Source organism: Lissotriton helveticus, chromosome 9 (genome assembly GCF_964261635.1).
Source record: "Lissotriton helveticus chromosome 9, aLisHel1.1, whole genome shotgun sequence".
Lineage (NCBI taxonomy): Eukaryota > Metazoa > Chordata > Amphibia > Caudata > Salamandridae > Lissotriton > Lissotriton helveticus.
Genome location: NC_136070.1, coordinates 987,552,111 through 987,573,741, shown reverse-complemented (window position 1 = coordinate 987,573,741; position 21,631 = coordinate 987,552,111). Strand labels below are relative to the sequence as shown.

General features: G+C 43.2%; 1 protein-coding gene across 1 annotated transcript in view; it reads left to right on the top strand.

Annotated features, from left to right (window-relative positions):
• Nucleotides 1–21,631, top strand: part of DOCK3 (dedicator of cytokinesis 3) — a 1,382,531-nt gene that overhangs the window by 1,324,667 nt on the left and 36,233 nt on the right. The window contains exons 50-52 of the mRNA XM_078661294.1: nucleotides 11,958–12,045; nucleotides 15,786–15,908; nucleotides 18,188–18,270. Of these exons, the coding sequence (XP_078517420.1) occupies nucleotides 11,958–12,045; nucleotides 15,786–15,908; nucleotides 18,188–18,270 (294 nt within the window). The remainder of the gene's footprint in view (nucleotides 1–11,957; nucleotides 12,046–15,785; nucleotides 15,909–18,187; nucleotides 18,271–21,631) is intronic.

The following is a 21,631-nucleotide window of genomic DNA, read 5'->3' as shown; positions in this document are numbered from 1 at the left end:
GTACTGTAACATGAGAAACTGCTCAACTTGGAATCTTTTTTCTTTTAGTATATTATGTCTTAATATTACCACAGTAGAGGAGGAGCTTGGCGGGCATCCGTGATGGCCGCGTGAGCACAGCGCTCTCCGGACCCCCGCCACTCCCGGCATGATATCCTGAACATATCCTGATTCTTCACGAGGATTTGTACAGAGGACACCAGGCTGATCTTCCTGTGGTTTTTGGAATTTGATTTGGACCAGGGGCGCCGAAGATACGACGACTCAAACTTTCGGGGTCCGCCCTCGAGGTGCGCCCGGGTCTGGGTGAGGCACTGTGGCCGACTCTGAGTTGAACAACAGCGGCAGGGGGATTCGACTCGTGGGTCCCCCTCTTAAGTTTCGGTTTTGTTTCTGCCTCAGACTGAGACATCTGGCGGAGGTGTCTGGCCCTTGCTGGGTCCAGCGCACGAGACCGCTGTTGTGCCTTTGGCTAGCTTATTGTCCTTCCGGACTGGTTCACACCTAGTGGTACCCTCGCCGCTGCCTTTTGGTCTCAACGCCCTACTCTCCTGCGGCCATTTCCATCGGGTCGAGTGTGTCCCTTGTGACGCGGTCTTCAACATGGCGGGCAGAGGGGACCGAGAGACACGAAAGACCAAAACGCCCCTGCGTGGGGGCCCGGTCCAGTCTAACGTTATGGACCGGTACACCCATTCGAAGGGGTCCCCTGGAGCCGCCTTGCCTGGCCCGAGTGCAGTTGACCACCCTGTGGACTCGTCAATGGAGCCGTCCTTGCAGGACATCGTGGGCGCCATTTCTGGCATGAAGGAAACAATAGGCCAACAGTATGAAGCTTTGGCCCACAAAATCGACACCGTGGCCATTGATGTGAACTTGATTCGGGCCGACCTATCTAAAACCAATGAGAAGGTGAAGTCATCGGATATCAAGTCATCCAGCCTCCAGACGTCTCGGAGATACAGACGGAGATTGGCAATCTCCGAAGGGTGAACGATTTCATGACCCGGCGCTTGGAGGACTTTGAAAACAGGGCACGTCGTTGTAACGTGCGTGTGGTTGGCGTTCCGGAAAATCCGGACCCGCATTCTGTTGATCTCCTTGTCGAGGACCTGATAGAGAACTACCTCTCTCCGTCTGGGTTGAGTAAATTCTTCGCAGTGGAACGTGCCCATCGTGTTCCGGGAGGCCAGGGCAAGCCGGGCGCCCCGCCGAGGCCTATTGTTGCGAAACTCTTTCACTATAGGGACCGGGACGCTATCCTGCAGGCATCGCGTGTGAAGGGCCCGGTGGCCTTTGAGAATGCCACGGTGAACTTCTACCCGGACTTTTCTCAATTGGTGCAGAAACAGCGTATGGGCTTCCGTGGAGTCAAGAAGCGTCTCCGGGACCTGGGACTGCGCTACGCTATGCTTTTTCCGACCAGACTGCGAGTTGAGTACAATGACCGGACCTTTTTCTTTGATCGGCCTGAGTCAGTGAATGACTGGCTAGACTCTCTGCCGGACCGACCTCCTGGGACTGAGCCTGCTGAACACCCGGGTGGTGCCGAGGGTGGTATAGAGAGCTGAACTAATTGTCTATGCCCGGGTTTCCTTGCAGCGTAACTTCTTTTGGGATTTTATGCCTAAGTGCCTCTGTTTTCTGTGTGTTCTCCTCGTTATTTGTCTTGATCGGGGTGGCGGGTGGGACAGGGCCTTTCCTCCTCCGGGGTCTTTTTGTAGAATGGGGGTTCTTGGGCGACAGGCACACTGCATGTTGGGGTGGCTCTTTAGCTTCTTGCAGGGGTGCAGGGTGGGGGGTGTTTTCTTGTTCGTTGGGGGGTGGGTTGCTGGGAAGTTTGATGTTTATGTTTTGTTTTCTCAAGGCGATTCTATCTTGCTAATGATGTTTTCTGTGTCATGCTCATTGGGGGGGGGTTTCGGCATCACCGTGTGGGATGGGGGGTAGCGGGTTGAGGTTTATTTCGTGGAATGTCAATGGTCTGGGGGATCGTATAAAGCGGGGTGTGGTGTTGCGATGTCTACGACGTTTGTCTCCTGATATTGTTTTTCTACAGGAGACCCATCTGGTGGGCAATACATGTCGTGCAATGAATAGGTGGGGCTATCGCCTCGTCGCACATTCGGGGTTTACCACGGGTTCCAGGGGGGTGGGTATCCTTGTTCGGGCTTCCCCCCCCCTGGCAATTGATGATGTGATCCTTGATGATCAGGGGCGTTCCGTCGTCCTCGTGGGACGCTATGAGGGTCGGACCCTTTCCCTGTTTGCCGTTTATGTGCCCCCCGGTCTACAGACCTCTGCCTTTTCCGATTTGGGTCGAGTGTTGTTGAGCCTCCCTGATAGTACTCTCTTCATAGCAGGGGACTTTAATTCTGTGTTCTCCGGTCTACATGATCGTCACCCCCCTAGGGACACTCCTTCGGCCCAACAATGGCTGGGTGGGTTTCTGGATACTTTTGGTTTGGTGGATTGTTGGAGACTCATGCACCCTACTCAGCTTCAATACACTTTCCATTCCGGGGCCCATGGGAGTCTGTCTAGACTGGATTATTTCCTGATGCCTGCGGCGCAGTCGCCGGCTGTTCGGGAGATTAGACACCTCCCCCGGGGCATCTCGGACCATTCTCCGCTCTGGCTTTGTTTTGAGGTGGGGGTGGAGGCGGCGGGCCGGGTGGCTCCTATCAATCCATGGTACCTCACCTCCCCCGAGACCCGTGGTCTCTTGATCAAGTCGTTGGACAATTACTTTCTAGACAACGAGGGGTCTGTCTCCTCTGCGGTGTCCCTATGGGAGGCATTTAAGACAGTGATCCGTGGGCAGGCCCTTTCCCTTATTGCTGAATCCAAGAAGGCGAAGAATCGGGAGGTGGTGGACCTTGAGAGGGAAATTGTTGAGATAGAGGCTGACCTGGAGTCGAATGTTACTCCTGGTAAACTTCACGCCCTGGGTCTGAAACAATTTGCTTATAGGTCTCTGGTTACGGATGCGGCTAAAATGATGTTTCGGGAACAACAGGGTCGTTTGTATGATGTGGGGGACAAAGCGGGTAAATTGCTGGCGTGGTTGGACAAGAAGGAGAGGGCGAATCGTGTGGTACCAGTGATTCAGACTTTGAATGGTGTGCGAGTGACTGACCCGGTTGGGATTGTGGAATGTTTTGCGGACTATTTTCGTGTGGTTTATTCCCCTGTGTCTGAACGTGATGTTGATGACTCTCGCCTCTTGTTGCGCGATATAGCTCTGCCCTGTGTATCCGATTTAGACCGAGTCTCTTTGGAGTCCCCCTTCTCTACGGACGAGATAGCGACTGCCATTCGCTCACTCCGTTCAGGCAAGGCTTTGGGCCCGAATCGATTGCCAATTGAGTTGTACAAGCTACGTCCTGATAAGGTGGCGCCCTATCTTCGTACCATGTTTTTGGAGTCCCGGGATCGGGGTATTCTCCCATTTGATCAGCGTCTGGCTACGATCGTTGTTATTCCCAAAGAAGCTAAACCCCGGGACCTCTGTTCGTCTTATAGGCCCATTTCCCTGTTGAATGTCGAACCCAAGGTTCTGGCTAAGCTCCTGGCTACCCGCCTCCTGACGGTTATCAGCAGCTTGATTCATCCGGATCAATCCGGATTTATCCCGCATCGCAACACGGCTCTTAACCTACGTCGTCTCCACGGAGCCATTGCGAGGGCGGGGCTTCTGACGGAGCCAGCCATTTTGGCTTCGCTGGATGCCTCGATGGCCTTTGATACAGTAGAATGGCCCTATCTTTGGGCGGCTCTTGAGAAATTTGGTTTCGGCCCTGGGTTTATTGGTTGGGTGAAATTGTTATATGCCGAACCCTTGGCACAGGTTGTGGTCAATGGTCGAGTTTCTGTCCCCTTTTGTCTTGGTAGGGGGACCCGACAGGGGTGCCCCTTGTCTCCGTTGCTCTTTGCGCTTGCCTTGGAGCCGTTAGCTGCGTGGCTTCGATGGGAACCTTCCCTCAAAGGGATCAGTTGGTCACCAGATTTTGAGGACCGCGTCTCGCTTTACGCGGATGACATTCTTCTCTACCTTACTTCCCCACGCAAGTCTTTAAACGTCTTATTTGACGTTCTCACTTCGTTTGGCGCTAACTCTGGTCTGGTTATTAATTGGGCTAAGTCCTGTGTGTATGTTCTCTCGGGTGTTCTGCCCCCATTGCCGGATAGGTTTCCTATTCAGGTTGTCCAGTCTGGCTTCAAATATTTGGGGATCTTTATTACACTGGATTCTTCACTCCGGTTCGAGCGTAATCTCCTCCCCCCGCTTCTTAGACTGCGACTGGATGTGGCCCGCTGGCGTAAGTTACCCCTGTCTCCTCTGGGCAGGGCGGCCCTTTTTAAAATGATGTCTTTGCCACGATTCTTATACGCCCTTCAGAATTCCTATGACGACGTTCCCGCAACCTATTTCCGAAAGATTGAGAGTCTCCAAAGGCAACTGATTTGGGACGGGCGTCCACGTATTGCCCTTGCGAAACTTACCATCCCTTGGTATGACGGGGGCATGGTGCTCCCTGATATCAAAAGATATTATTGGGCTGCCCAGCTGTCTGCCATTAATCATGCAATGTATTCCCCGGGTCGGGATCCGGCCTTCGAGATGGATAGACTCCAGCTGCCGGGAGGGGATTTTAATAGAGCGCTTTATTCCAGATCGGCCGGGCGCCATCTTACGGGCCCGTCCAGGATCGCAGTCAGTGTGTGGCGCACCGCGAATGTGAGTCTGGGATGGGAGAATCGACTGACAATGGCTACTCCGCTTTATGCTTCCGAACGTTTGGGATGTCTCTGGTCTACTAAGGGCTTTGACCGCTGGGATATGATTGGAATATGTAAAGTGGGTGATGTCTGTGTAAAAGGTGAAGTGAAGTCCTTCGAGGCCCTTCAGGCCGAATATGACTTGAGTGATAGAGTATTCTTTCGATATCTGCAGGTCCGACATGCTCTGGCCTCTGTTCTGACTCCTGGTGTGACCCTGCCCGAGTCCTCCCCCCTCGAGGATCGCATACTGGATGGCCACCTTCCCGATAGCACTATCTCCCTGATTTACAAGAAACTGATTAATAATCGCGCTGACTTACTGGTCCGACTTAGGGAGGTTTGGGTCGGTGACGGGCTGGACTTGGATGACGAAGATTGGCAATCGGCACTCTCTTCTCCGAAAGAGGTCGCCATCCCCGCCCGTCTCCGCTTGGTTCAGCTTAAGATCCTCCACCGGGTGTATGTAACTGGTCCGCGTCTGGTAGTGATGGGTTTTTCCCCGGATGGTTTATGCAAACGTGGTTGTGGGATGAGTGCTACATTTCTGCATATTATTTGGGAGTGCCCTGCGGTGGCGGCCTACTGGACTGATGTGCTTGCGGTGATGACTGTTGTGACTGGAATTGCCCTGCGGCCTGAGGCCCGACGGTGTCTGTTGAATGTGTGGGAACCCACCGACTATTCTGTGGCCCAAACTAGATGGGCGACCTTGGGATACATGGTCGCAAAGCGGGACATTGCGCAACTCTGGGGCGCCTCTAAACCTCCCGATGCTTCGGTGTGGGAGGATTACATGGACTGGTCCATGTTCCGCGAGAAAACCGTCTATGTAGCTAGGGGCAGGCCCAGGGCGTGGACGAAGATTTGGGGTCAGTGGAATGACTATCGTGGGAATATTTGTACTCCTCCCTTGGTTGACGCACCCGATGTTACCCTGTCTCCCTAGGCTGATGTTCCCGAGATCTCTCATGCTGTTCTGTGATTTTCCTATCCTCCCCGCGGTCCCCCCCCCCCACCTTGCCGAGTCCCATTGATTGTGCTTTTGTGTTCCTGCTTGGTAGCTTCCCCTCCGCCTTCTGGGCTGACTTTGATTAGTATGCATTCGCCTTTTTGTAGTTCGTTGTTTTTCTATGTATAAAAGGGAGAATTGTTGTGTCCTATCCGATAATTTGAGTAACAGTTGGAGTTTGACTTATGCCTGACCACGGGAGAGATCGTATGCTTCTTACGTTGTGCTTTGCTGTTAGCGGCCAGCCCGTGTGGTTGTAGGCCCATCTTTGTAACTCTTATTTGATTGCTCAATAAATGTTTTTAATCCAAAAAAAAATATATATATATATTACCACAGTAGATTTTTATTGTTTTTATTAAATGTCTCTCTTTTAGAACGATGTATTTATATTCCTGTTATGAAATGTTATGGTTTTTAATACCTATGCATAAATACATTTTAATTTACCTATGAGGTGCAAAAAGATTAATTGATATGCTGGAGTCTCACACATTGCATTTGTTGGCAGTTCTGAAAGACCATGATCTCCTGCTCTGTTGTCTTTCTTTGCTGAAATTTGATTGGCGTTGGCATACAGTTGAATGTTTGATTCGAATGCAAAGCTGCAGAAATGTCACTTTCCTTAGGAAGACAAGTATGTCATTCTTTCAGGCCTGTAAATGCAGTTTGTGTATAAACTGAGAACTCTAACACTCCTTGCAAAATAATGGTTCAGGTTCTGTGGAACACAGACGATTTCTATAGCTATTGTCAGTGTACACAACTTATCAGCATGCACAGAAAGTCTGTAGAGGTCCAAAGGATCTGGAAAACTGGGGCCCGATTCACAGAACTAACTTAAGACAAAATCCTAAACATACTACCATTTTGGTATTCACAGAAGCCACTTACTCATTTTGGTATTCACAGAAGGCACTTACTCATTTCGTTATTCACAGAAGTTAAGAGTCCTAACTTTAGGACTCTTAAATGCCTTCTGTGAATACCGAAAGTCTTAAAGTTAGGATTTTTCTCAATTTAGTAGTAGTAAAGTTAGGACTCCTAAATGCCTTCTGTGAATACTGAAAGTCTTAAAATTAGGATTTTTCTCAATTTAGTAGTAATAAAGCTAGGACTCCTAACTTTAGAACTCTTAAATGCCTTCTGTGAATACCGAAAGTCTTAAAATTAGGATTTTTCTCAACGTTACTACTACTAAACTGAGAAAAATCTTAATTTTAAGACTTTCGGTATTCACAGTAGGAATTTGGGAGTCCTAAAGTTAGGAGTTCTAATTTTACTACTCCTAAACTGAGAAAAATCTAACTTTAGGACTTTCGGTATTCACAGAAGGCATTTAGGAGTCCTAAAGTTAGGACTCCTAACGTTAGGACTCCTAACTTCTATGAATACCGAAATGAGTAAGTGTCTTCTGTGAATACCACAATGAGTAATTGCCTTCTATGAATACAAAAATGGTAGTAAGTTTAGGATTTTGTCTTAAGTTAGTTCTGTAAATCAGGCCCCTGGCCTTTATTATCTTGTACTCTACGCTGCATACACAAATATACCCATAGTTTCTGTTTTTTTATTAATGGTTTATTTCCAGTTATCTAATCAGTTAGCTTTATATGTGATTAAGAAAACCCATATATTTCTAATGGATAGTTCTAACTGCAGATCACCTTTAGAATATCCCTCAATGCTAGACTGCATCCGGAAGACCTAAAACATCATTGCTCCCACTTGCCAGTATATGGTGCCATGCGGCTCCATACTCACTTGTTTCCTCCCCATCTGAACTACTACCTCATTTCCTTTCATTCCGTGACTTCGTACTTGGATCATGGGCTCATTTGCAGTTCATCTCTTGTTGGTTGATCAGTTGTTTCTCTACATTTTGTCCAATAAAAAACAGTGTGCAAGGGAACATGTTTCGTCACTGTAAGAAATCACAAAAGTCCTGCTCCCACTCAAAGTCCAATGCGCAGACCTACTGCCTGAGGTGAACCTTCATACCCCAAGGATCCGCGGAGGCCTTAAGTTGGGTTACCTTCAACAGATCTGTCTTCCGAGCCATCACTGCCATCACAACTCCTGAGATCCTCTCTCTAGTTCAACTCTGACATCAAAATCCACACTGGTCTCTTTGATATCGACTCTGGCCCGAGGAGTACTCCATACCAATATTTGTGTCTGACCCCCAGCTGAACTCATCTCGGCCTCGACTGAGGTCATGTCCCAAATCTACTCCAATGCACCATGTCTGTGTACAATCTGATTCAGATACGACAATGCTTTTACCACAGAGCCACCCTTCAGCGCTTTAACAATCTCTTGGGTCTGAGTCTGACCATATTCAACCAGCCTTCGATGATAATGCTAGAGACGATGGGAATGATTTACCCCCACACTATGAGGATAACAATTTTTACATTTATTTAGTGGAGACCAGTGTGTTGGACTCTTCACTAGGTACAGGGATAGTTTCCCTTCCCCGGCCATCAACGTAGGAGTGTGCTTTATTTGCTGTGATGATGTGTCGCATAGCTGAGGTATAGGACTTACAACTTCCTTCTATGGACGTCAAGGCAAACATTCTGAATGAAGTTCTACAGCCTGGACAGGCTTTCTCTGAACTGCTGCTACTTTTCTATAAAGCCTTGACTGACACATTACTGGGTACTTGGGCTAAACCTTGATCTTGCCACAGGTGAACAGCAGCGGCGGCCGACACAGGTAAGCCCGGTGCGGCGGGGCAAAGGGCGTAGCAGGGGGGAAGCTGACAAAGGACCGAATAGGTGTTATTTATTTATCTACTTATACCTATTCCATCATCTGTCAACTTATGCCCGCTCCCATCCCACCCCGCCTCACCACCCCACTGTGTTTACCTGTGCCAGCCGCCGCTGGTGAACAGGCAGGTAGCCCGATTCCACAGGCTGTCAGGTGACTTTGATTTCTTAATCCAACACCCCACACCAGAAAGTCTGGTGGTCCAAACTTCCATCAGTAGGGTAAACCCAAATTCTTTTCCTACAACCCCCATCCCAGAAAGCGAGTCTAACAGAATTGAGGCATTTGAGAAATGTTTTCATTGGCCAGCCTAGCCCTGAAGTTGGTCAGTGCTAGCTGTTTAACCGGACAACGCTCTCTGACATGATTATTAAGATCTTGCCCTGAAGTCCCTAGAATTATAGGCTCCAGCATGGTCAGGATGTAACCAAATGCATCATACAGTCTGGATTGGACTCTAATGACGGCTTCGTCAGAGCAGATGGAAGTAGAATGCTGCTTCAGTGTCCCAAATTGATAAGATCCAGAAGTTTCTCCAGAGATTTGCAACAATCAGATTCGGAAATGCATTTCGACTGGCCTGATTAACGAGAAGGCTTAGTCTGCTAGGGTCATTTTAATGAGAGCCAGGCCACAACATGTTTCCTGGGACCCTCTACTCCTGCTAGACAATTTCCTCAGCAGTATTATACCTTTGGAGTCTACTCCAGAGGAATGGCTTATTAGCAGTGCCACTGCTCACTGGGATGTCCATGCCAGCAGGAGCAATGAATTTCCCAGTACCTCACGCCTACAGTGGCAGCCTCATAACTGCTTTAGTTTGCCCTTAATGTCACTCAACCACCCTGTGGGAGACAGGTTCACACGTTTCCCCATATACAGCATTTGAAGATGATTCCTTTAAATCGTTCAACATGACTATGCCCTACCATTCCTTTCCATTCCACCACATCTTCTGCCTACTTCAGAGTGGCTTTCACAGTAGCACTTATCCATATTGGTTCAAATGGAGAATGCCTTTTTGGCCAAAGGAGTCATAAAGAGAGTTCCAGTCACCGAAATAGGGACCAGCTCTTATTCCCACTATTTCCTTATGCCAAAGAAGAATGGAGGCCTTTGTCCCATTTGAGCTCTCCGCCCACAGGAGGAGTACAAATTCATGATTCTCACGTTGCCCAAGTTCTGTCTGCACTAGATCCAAGTGACTGGATGGTATCTTTGCATCTCAGGATGCCTACTTGAATGTTCCCATCCTGCAGTCCCACAGATGTTACTTGCAGTTGAGGGTTGGCTAGGAGCATTTTCAATGTGCCCTGCTCCCCATCGCCCTCAACAATGTCACTAGGGTGTTCACAAAAGTGATTGCAGTGGTCACAGCACACCTTTGGAGACTGGGGACTTCAGTTTTCTTTTACCTTGATGAATATATGTGATGATGGGTTCACCGCAGTAAGGCAGAAATGTTCGACAGATGATGGTATACCTCCTTACATCATTGGGGTTCACTGTCAACATGCCAAAATCACACCTGACACCTTCGCAAAGGTTCTCTTTCATTGGAGCCATTCTGGATACGGTGCAGTTTCAGGCATTTCTTTTATCACAACAAGTCCAGGACATGCAGACTCTGTTCCAGATGTTTCAGCTTTGGTCCTGGGTCTCAGTGTAAGAGGCTCTGAAGATTTTTGGTGTCATGCATCTTGCTTGTTGACTATGCCAGCTGGCATATGTGAGACCTGTCTCAGTTGTTCTAGGGTCAGGGGAACCTGTCGGATTATATTGAGGTTTTGGAGGAGACTGCAATTGATCTTCATTGGTGAAATTTCGACCACATTTGGGTCAGTGGCAGATCCTTCTCACTGCCCAACCCACAGATGATGGTGGCAATGGATGCGTTGCTGCTGGACTTGTGAGGTCAACTGGGAGAGGTGGAGATCAGAGGTCACTGGTCTATGCCAGATACCCAATTTCACATCAACATTCTGGACTTGTTGGCCATTTTCCCAGAGCTGAAAGCTTCCTACCATCATCAAGTAGAGGCTGGTTCAGGTTCTTATGGACAACAACACTGCTATTTAGTACTGCACCAAGCAGGGCGGGTTGGGGTCCTGGATCCTCTGGCAAGACGTTTTTCTTGCCTCAAGTTGGCTGGAACATCAAGAGTGTGTACCACCTGGCGGAATCTTTGAACGCTAGGGCAGACAAACTCAGCCAACAGCATATGGTGGATCACAAATGTCGGTAATGTCCCGAGATGGCACAGGGCATCTTCCAACAATGGAGAGTATCTTGACTTGATCTTTTGACCACTTTTGAGACTGTGCAGTGTCAAAACATTTGCACATTGGAGTTTCAAAGAAGGTTCTCTCTCAAAGATGCATTCCAGATAGAGTGGAACCTGGCACTCATGTACATCTTTCCTCTGCTGCCTCTCCTGCCCTGAGTACTGAAGAAGATCAGGAGCAACTGGGCCCAAGTCATCTTGGTTGTTTCGGATGGAGCCAGGAGGGTGTGGTACCTGGAGCTTCTGGTCATGAACATCTATCCTCCGATCAACCTACCACTTTGGGATAATTTCCTGTCGCAGCAGCAGGGCAGGGACCTGCACCTGAATGTACACAAAACACAGCTCAATGTATGAAGATTGAGTGGTTGCAGTTGAAGGAGTTTGATATTCCTCCCCAAGTTGTGGATGTCATCCTTGCTGCCAGGTGTCGGGCACTGGGACAGGTTTGTGGCCTGGTGTGGCACCTGTAATACGGATCCATTGTAGGCCAAACTGTTGGATGTCCTGAAGTTTGTTTTATTTCTGGACCAGGAAAGCCTTGCAGTGGGCACTACAAACAGTTAGTTGTTGGCCCTTTTGGTCATTTTGCATTTGCTGAACAATCTGTTCTTTTTTAAATCACCTGTTGTGATAAGCGGGTTATAAATGGTTTGATGCATATGTTTCCCCCCCAAACTCTTGAGATGGAAGACTTCAAGGAGGAGCTGCATGGTGTCACCTACTGGTGCACAGAAGCAATGCCATTTTAAACCTTCTGGCTCCAATCTGGTGCCTGGGGATATTCTACAGGTGAAAAATCTGTAGCTAGATAGTGTATATACCAGAACAAGTGATACCAAAGCTTAGTAACCTGCTTGTCTGTTTGCCTAACTATGTCATTTTATTTCTAACTCAGTCTGAAATGCTGAAATGATGGGATAAAGTTCACTTAATTTCTCCAGGTATCGACATTTCTCCAGGTATCGATGCTGTTCAATGCAATAACTTGTGTTCCACTGCAACTAATTAGAAGGGTGTTATTTTAAGTCTACACTATGGTAGGAATGCTGAGAAGGTCGTTTTGTCTTTATCAATCAGATTTCTTTCTACCTTTTACAGCCTCCCAACTTCCAGCGCACTCTTCTCCACCAGGTTATTGGGCCTTGCAAACCTTGTAGTGACCCTAATCTCTCTGTTGTCGAGAAAGGTAAGGAACTTGCACCTTTTCTCCAAAAATAATTCTTTCAAGTACTTCACATTAGAATAATAATGCTAATATTTACCTTACAGCATCCTATATCAATGAAAAGGGTCATCTTGAATCTTTCACAAACAGCAATTTTATTCATACCAGAATCTAAGTTCTGTTGTGTTAGAATATGATTCACACACCTTCAGAGAGCAAAAGAATTAGGTACTCAGTTAGAATACAGTGTGATCAAGCATTGGCAAAGGCAATGGGTTACACCCATAAAACCTATGACCTTTGGCATTGCTTGTGTTTTTTCTCTAGATTGCCATTGTGCATGCACTCAAAGGCAGACGTAGTGCTCATCTTTGAATGAATCTTCCTTTGTTTAAAGATACCCATTCAAAGATGGCAATTATACATTAACGTGCTGGCACAGCTTCTATCTTTGAAGGTTTATCATATACTTTAAAAATTTTAATTTAAAGGTGGCTGCTTCAGTGTACATTAATGTGTTCGTAACATCTTTGAATGAATTTCTGTTTGGTTGAAGAAAATCATTAAAGATCGCCACTATGAATACTTATGCACACATGGTTGCCTCCATTGAATATATTCCCTTATACACTAAGAAGATGCATTAAAAAATGGCAACATTGCAAGTGTGCACATGCATGCATATGCCCACACACCTGACCCATCTTGGAATAGAAAAAAATATATATATTATATGGCCACCTGCTGATATAGTGAGTGGCAGCATTCAGAGAACAAGAGAGTAGTGGGCCACACGGATGTTGGGTAGAGTAGTAAATAAACTGGGACCTGGGGTAAGGTGGGAGGAGAACAGGGCTACAGAGAGAAAATAATCCATCATATAGACAGCAATACAAGGCTTGATATTAGCAGTGGAAGTATACTTGAAATGCAGTCAAAATGTGGGTAGCTCAAATTGCTCTTGAGTAGGACACACAGACTTACTGGAAGGAAAGCCATTGAATCAGGAATAAAGACGTTAGATAAACAAAAAAGGCATCAGGGCTCATGAGTACATGAAGTCTACTCTATATATTATATTGTTGACAAAATGTGTGTTTGACAACCGAAACCTAAAGCTGTCTGTAGGCAAGAGCAAAAACTGGTGCTAAATGTTAGCTGCACTGGGCTTTACTCAAGTTATTACGCGTGACTTACAGTTTTGTACAAAATTGGGACTGATGTACACAAGCAGCACTTTGGTGTGGTCCTCGTTTAAAATCTCTATCCATGGATTTTAATTTTATTTTATTTATTACATGTACATAACAGTTTTATCCTGACTAAGAACTTTTCCATCTACACTAATCTCCAGGAGGGATCATTGACAGAATATCGACCACACAAATATTGTGACAGAAATATTGTGTCAAAAATATAATTGACACAAATATTGTTTTCCTATACTTATAAAGATATGTACAAAAATATTGAGTAAAAAATATCGTTTACACTAATATCTTCAAAAATATGACAAAGATATTACTTTCAATAAATACACAGTTTAACATAGTAACACAAATATTTGAATACATAACTATAATAAAATATATATTACATGAATTTCAGTACCATTCAATATTAAAAATAAAAATATACTTTTGTAAACATGCTCACATAAAAACTTATGTGTTTATGTTTATATATACATATCTCTAAAAACAACTAATATTAATGTAATATATTTTACATCATATACATTTTATGTGTTTTTAAAATTTACTAATATAAAAAATGTATAAACATATATATATATATATATATATATATATATATATATATATATATATATATATATATATATATATATTCTCACCAGCCATACTTCACAATTCAGAGAAGGCGCTGACTCCGTGAATCTGAATCCAAATGTTTATTCTCAAGATCTGATGCTGCTTATATATATATATATATATATAAATACAACCAACATAAAAAATTAAAACATGAAAACAAATAGGAACATTAAAACTAATTTACTAAAAATATTAACACCAAATTAAAACGTTTATACAAATATATTTACAAATACTTTAACATTGAAAAACTAATCAAATAAGAACATTACATACATTTAAAAAATAATAAAAATATAGTAAACCTTGTGAAAAAGAGACATACTATTACCACTGCAGTCTGTGCAACAGTAGTGAAAGTGTTGAATTCCAGAGGGGTAAAATGTACTATTCCCCCTCCAGTCTGTGCAAAAGTAAATAAATGTAATTGAGTTCAAACAAATAAATATACATTTGAAAAATAACTAAATAAATTAAATTATTATTAACATTTTTAATAATTTATTTGAAAAGTAATAACGTGTTATTAATAGATCATTTAATTAAAATACATTATACTCCCACAAACATAGCAACACACAATTAAATATAATTAAAATAAAGAAACATAACACAATTAACATATTAAGTATTATTTATACTAATGATTACTAAATGCAGAATTATTTTTCAATTCTTTATAATTCGATAACTTTCCACCTTATTCTCCTACAAACACAACATAAAAATATAATTTTTTAAACCATTCACATAATTATTACTACATTAAATATTTATTTATAAATTAATAATTAATTGATTAGTCATTATTACCTATCTTCCCACCCTACACCCCTACAAACCCAACAACTGCACCTAAACAATAAAAATATATATATTTACACGATTTACTTAATGATCAATTAACGAATTAAAAATAAATAAATTATTACTTAATTAGTTTCCTACCCTATACCCCTACAAACAAAACAACCAATACCTAAAATATCACAGAAAAATTAAAATAATTACACAATTTACATAAGTATTTATCAATTAACTAATCAATAATAAAACATTAATTAATAATTAACCTATTATTAGTTAACTAACTTCCCACCCAGTACCCATTCAAACAAAACAACATGCTCTTAAAGTAGCACCTAAACATATAATAGTTACACAATTTACATGATTAATTATCAATTAAACAATTATTTTTATTATTCATTAATTATATTTCATTAGCATTCCACCTTTTACCCCTGTTAACCTCACAACCCGCTCCAACAGTATAAATTACTATTTACAGTTAAATACAAAATTATGTATAACTTAAAATTAAAAACTATAATATAAAATTGTAAACAACAATTATACAAACAATATCTAACATATACAATATGCACACAAAAATGCAAATAATTAAAAACTATATTTTTAAAATTGATATTGCAAACGATATTAAAAACACAAATATTCTTGCAGACAATATTACTTACCTAAAAATCGATATTTATGTCCACGATATTTCTGCATCACGATATTAATGTGTCACTATATTAAAAACTCGATATTTGTGTAGCTCAATATTACTAACTTGATATTATTATGGCCAAATACCCTCTAGGAGAAAAGGGATCTCCTAGGTCAGAATAAAAATACAATTTCAATTAAAAATCTCCATTCACATTTTAAAACAAGTAATTATACACCCATTGTAATTGGGGTCCTTTGAGTGAAACAAGAGCAGTGGATCAATTCATATATTCTGTAGGTTTCCCTTAAGTGCATGACACTTGGTGGGTTAGACCACATTGCGACTGATGAAAACTGTTCCTAAACCTTCAAGCATACTTTCTTCTATTCTCTCGCTACCTGTCTTATCTCATTTCTTGCTTTTCAGGTGGTACATGAACTTAATGATACTGTACTCTTTTTTTTCAGCTGTGCCAGCCGCCCCAAGTAGCTGGAGTCTAGATAGTGGAACTCGAGATACCTTGCCTTTTCTGTCCACCCACGTTGGAAGTGTGCTAGCCCCACCAGTTCCTCCCCGCAGTATACCCCATGGTAAGAAAATTCCCCTGGCCGTCAAGTAGAGCTAATTTCAAATAAATGCTATTAACCATCTAAATTCTAGGGGAAATAATTTTCATATCTCCTACCATAACATAAAATTGTGGAAAGGACTACTTATTAAGCGACTGGACTTGCAGGAATCTTGATTAGAGCCACTTATTTTGCATGCCTCCTGTCATCAAACTTCCTATTGAGCCTCTCAAATCACTATGAGTCACATAAAAATCACCTAAGAACGCAAGTTCCACGTATGGTAGGTGCTAATGGACATTATCTGCACATTGGATTAGCTAACATCATCTCAGTGTGTCTTGCACATCCTAAAAATGGATAACAGCTTACCATTCAAGTTTATAATCAGAATGCTGTCTGTCATAAACCTGGCTAGAACAGGCAAAATCTGGAGACGCTGTCTGTCGTAAACCCGACAAGAACAGGCGAAATCTAGAGACATGGCAGACGGTGTCTAATATAACTCCTGCTCAGACCCACAGAACGTCTGCAGCATCCTATATAGATGAGTAAGATGTGACACCAGACTAATACTAGATGTCATCCAGCAGCATAGTGGGGACACTGAAGGCCCTAGATCTTCCTTCTGTAAGCAGCATATGAAGCCTTGCCCCTCTTCTGCGTTCCGGCCGTAGAGTAGTCAAGGTGCTGAACCCATGCTGCCCTTGAAAGGGAACAGTCTTTCACTTTTACAGGTACCTACTCCTGACATAAGGCCCAATTTAGAGTTTGGTTGACAGGGATTACTCCGTCAAAGTGATGTCAGGAACTGCCATCACTGTGACTCCTGTCAATCCTTTGTAAGTTTGATAGACACATCCGTTAACATGACAGAGCTGCAAAACAGGCATAACAATGTTAAAGTAAAAAGATACTACCTTAAGCTCATTAGTTTTTTAGAATCCTCCACAATACAACTTCTCTAAGGGTCATTCAAACTTACAAATATCTGCAACAAAATGATATACATTGGACCAGCACGTACTCTGCAGGTGTACTGTTGCAATCAATAAGGGCATTCTAAGTTACCCCATAAAAGAAAACATTTCAAATGGAAAAGAAAGCAATGTCTCATCACAGTTGTTAATTGGAAGTTTAGCTGCTCCAAGAAATAAAATACACGTGCCATGAAGGAAAATGGCATCCAAGCGTTATCCATTTTAAACACAGGCCTGAATTATCTAGTGTCAATCTAAACATGAGTAACAGCAATTGTTTTATTACATGTTAATGTCAATATCATGAACAAACATTTAGGGCTTGATTATACGTCTGGCGGTCCACGGACCGCCAAACTCATGGGGCACGTTGGTAGTGGTCTTCTGACAACCCTATTACAATTAGGGCAGTCGGATCACCATTGTCCTGCCGCAGCCGCCAGGGAACTGGATTCCTTGGCATTGTTGCAACGGTCCTTCCAAGCATATAACAAGTTTCCTCTGCGCCACGGTTTTTGTGGTGGTTCTTTCTCCATGAGAACCATGGCGCGGCTCCCTGATGCCTCAAGCCTTGTGGATGCACACAGGAGGGGCACAACATGTGCCCCTCTTTGTGCAATCACCCCAGTTTCTTCACAGCATGGACTTTACAGTCCATGCCTTCCAGGAGCTGTTTTTGCTATTCCCTGAAATGAGTACTGCCATGGGAATGTCAAAAAAATCCAGCAAGACATGGGAAATTTACTTGTATTCTGGCCGGCGGCCCGACCTCAGGTTTGGCGGCAGGGTGGACACAGCACTGCACCGCCAAATGTATAATCAGGCCCTTAATATGAAAAACCTCTTCATATTAAGTTTTTATAGACAATAGAGTTGGGAGGCAATAGTATTGGTGGGGTTAGTGGTATTGTATATCAAAGTGGGACGGTAATCAGGTGTAAGCCAAAATATTTGGCTTAGGAAACAAGTGTGTCGAACACAACAGGAGACTGAATTTGGCCATGGATGAACACATGGGGGCTGCCCACGTGATTAAACATGGATTCACTTGTTTTAATGGAATGTATTTGAAGCTAGCAATAATGTAGTTTTGTCAAAGATATTGAGGCATGCATTGCTTTTCTACCAAATTTAGAAATAGTTGTTTTCAGAATGATATTGATAGTATGTTGTTTAAGAATTAGACTTTGCTAGGCTATGTGCTAAAGGGTAGTAGCGATGGGCATTTGCGGAGCCGTGTAACATCAGGCTGGAGGTTGCATTTCAGTCTTCCTGTTCTGTTGAGAGTTGATATGACTTCTCTTCTCTTATTTTCCTCAGGTCACTACTCTATACACTTTGATGCATTTCACCACCCTCTTGGCGATGGTCCTCCGGCACTGCCTGCACGAACATTGCGCAAGGTAAGCCCATTTCCTGTGTGATTCTGAAGCAAAGGCAATGGAATAATGTGGTACTATGTAGCTCTGTTGATATCACATTGGTGGTCCCATTTTCTACACTGAGCTGCCTTACATGCAATGCAGAAAAACCATGTTAAACGTCATATCAAAAATACCCTCTATTTTTAAAATGTATTCTATACAATTAAATATTCTATTGATATTCTCACAACAAAGACACAGAGAAGTGCAAAATATTTTATTTCAGCTTTAATGCCCATTGCATGCACAAATAGCAGCTCACACACTGGCCAACCTTTGTGATATTTCAATTACCCACACCCTTTGCAATTACAGTGATCAACAACATTGCTCCTTCTTTATTGTACCTATATCGACCCTTCACGTTAGAAGTTTAGAGCCCCATTCCACTGATGGGCAGGGACTGGTTCTACTATTTCTATGTCTAGTGTAAGGCTTTCAGTTTGTCGTGGACCATTTAGATACATCATATTTAACCAGAGTGAACACTGTAAGCTGTCTAGAGCTTTTAAATTAATTGCTGCATCTTCTTTGACTAAGCAAGCGGTTACAATCTCATTTACTTAATCATTGTAATATTTAGCTACTTGTGTTAGGGAATGTCCTTTATGTTTTTAATGTGTCTCTGCAGTTGCCTACTTGTTGGTTTTGACAGTCGCATCCATATACTTGGGCCCTGATTACGACTTTTTGGCCAAGCGGTGGCACAGTGGTGCAAACTGACGCACCACCGCTTCACCAAAGGTTGCAGCTGCCTGCCATATTATGACTTTTAAGTAGTCTGGCAGGCGGGCGGCTTGGCCGTCCCATGGCATTGCCTCTTTTAAAGGACTCGCCGCAATGGGACCACACTGCAAGGTTCCTAACCGGCATGGACTCGAACGTCCGTGCTGTGCAGGAACCTATGTGCCTGCATACAGGGGGCACATAGTATGCACCCCTGTGTGCATCCACATGTGGTTGAGGCCCCCTTGGATTTCCTCTCCTCTCTGGTCCTGCCAAGCATATTGCAGCCTCTGACCACCACATGAACGTCAGAGAAATGCAGTTCCCTGGCAGAGCTGGCAGTCCAGGGCGGTCTGTCTGCCCATCTCCTAATGGGGCGGTCAAGCCATCAGTGAGTCGGTGGCTGGATCCGCCACCACCGCACCAGCATGAGTCTGGTGGTCTTTGGATTGCCAGACTCGTAATAGGGCCCTTAATGTAATTTCTGTTTCGAAACCTAAAATAGGCAGGTGCTTGGCATACACGTAAGCTAGTTGAAACAATTATTAATAAAATCTTTAGGCCTGCCTTTGGAAGATATTGTCACTGATTGGCGCATATGGTGAGGTGATGGCTAAATATATGACAATGAGTCAATGGTTGCATACATAGAGTGACTGAGTAGTAGTAAAATGTTATTACAGTTAGTAAAAACCATAGACCTTTGCACACAACAGTTAAAATACAAAGTGTGAAAGACCAGAGCAGTATTTCATCATGTGTAAACCGGAATGGCGAAATGCCTGCCAATAAAAGGTAACTATATGCAATACTTTAAACTAAAGCCATGGGTGTAGAATCCTTGGTGCACTGCATAGGGAATAAACTACAAAGTGTCTAAATTGCTGAAGGCGAGTGATATCCATCCTGTAACAATATTAAATAATGACAGTTTCAGATACATAAACACTAAAGTGCCAACAGACCCTCGTTTAAAGGCCGATGGTGCAATGCTTCAAGTGAAAACAGTTAGCATAAAGCCCTAAATGCAACAACCCAGTCCGTAAAGTACAAGATAGCAAAGGTACTCACAGCTTGTAATAAATATCTGATCCATGATAAAGCAACAGAGCTTTAACCATTTTTAGGTCCAAAGCACAACATTTCTGAGGGCCAGTACTCAGGGCCCAATTCACAGAACTAACTTTAGACAAAATCCTAAACTTACTATCATTTTGGTATTCACAGAAGGCACTTACTCATTTTGGTATTCACAGAAGGCACTTACTCATTTCGGTATTCACAGAAGTTAGGAGTCCTAACTTTAGGACTCCTAAATGCCTTCTGTGAATACCGAAAGTCTTAAAATTAGGGTTTTTCTCAATTTAGTAGTAGTAAAGTTAGGACTCCTAACTTTACGACTCTTTAATGCCTTCTGTGAATACCGAAAGTCTTAAAATTAGGATTTTTTTAAACTTTACTACTACTAAACTGAGAAAAATCCTAATTTTAAGACTTTCGGTATTCACCGAAGGCATTTAGGAGTCCTAAAGTTAGGAGTCCTAACTTTACTACTACTAAATTGAGAAAAATCCTAACTTTAGGACTTTTGGTATTCACAGAAGGCATTTAGGAGTCCAAAAGTTAGGACTCCTAACTTCTGTGAATACCGAAATGAGTGTGTCTTCTGTGAATACCAAAATGAGTAAGTGCCTTCTGTGAATACGAAAATGGTAGTAAGTTTAGGATTTTGTCTTAAGTTAGTTCTGTGAATCGGGCCCTCGATCCTTTAAAACACTTTTGACTGCAAGCAAGAATAAAACAGCCAAATCAACTCAGACACTGGCTTTAGCTACTAGCAAGTTTTTACTGCTTAAGAGCCACGCCACTTTATTTGTGATTTGATAAAACAGGCAATGGGCACAGGGCTGTCACCTCTCAAGCAGAAGATAACTGCTTGTCTGCAAGTTTTAATGCTTGTTGAAGAAACATCGGCCAAAGCCTGCTTTCTCTGTGAAGTGTGGAGGGCCAGCATTTGTAAATGAAAGAGAGCTGGTGCTAAAAGCTCTCTCTCCAGCACTGTGTTTTGCTTTTAGTATTGCCCGTTGTAAGAAATTGGCTTATTAGTTAAGGGAAGTACCTCAAATAGGAACCACAATCCTTGTCATGATGAACCTCTAAAGCCACTAAGTGAATCTGAGCACAGCCCCCTTGGTAGCAATGGTGCCAAGCAACCAAGATTAACCTACAGGCAATATGTAAAGTATTTATTTATTTATTCATTTATTTGCTGAGTTTTACAAAGTGCAAACATGACCCATCAGCGTATCAGAGCAATGTACATAAAGCAGTCAGGCCATACATACAAGGAACAAAAGCATGAAGGAAAATTGCAGGGAGCAGTGGAAACATCGGCTTGGTAGATCAGTGATCCATAAGGAGTCGACATGTGAATTATCAAGCACAATGATTAGGTATAAGTTGTGGAGGAGTCATTTCAGCAGAAGCTTTTTTACTTCTTTTTTGAAGAATGTAGAGGAGGGGTTTGTCCTAATTTCTGGTGGTAGTACATTCCATTTTCTTGTGGCAAAACCGGAAATGGAGCGGTTCTAAATCTTATTTTTATGGAGCTTCT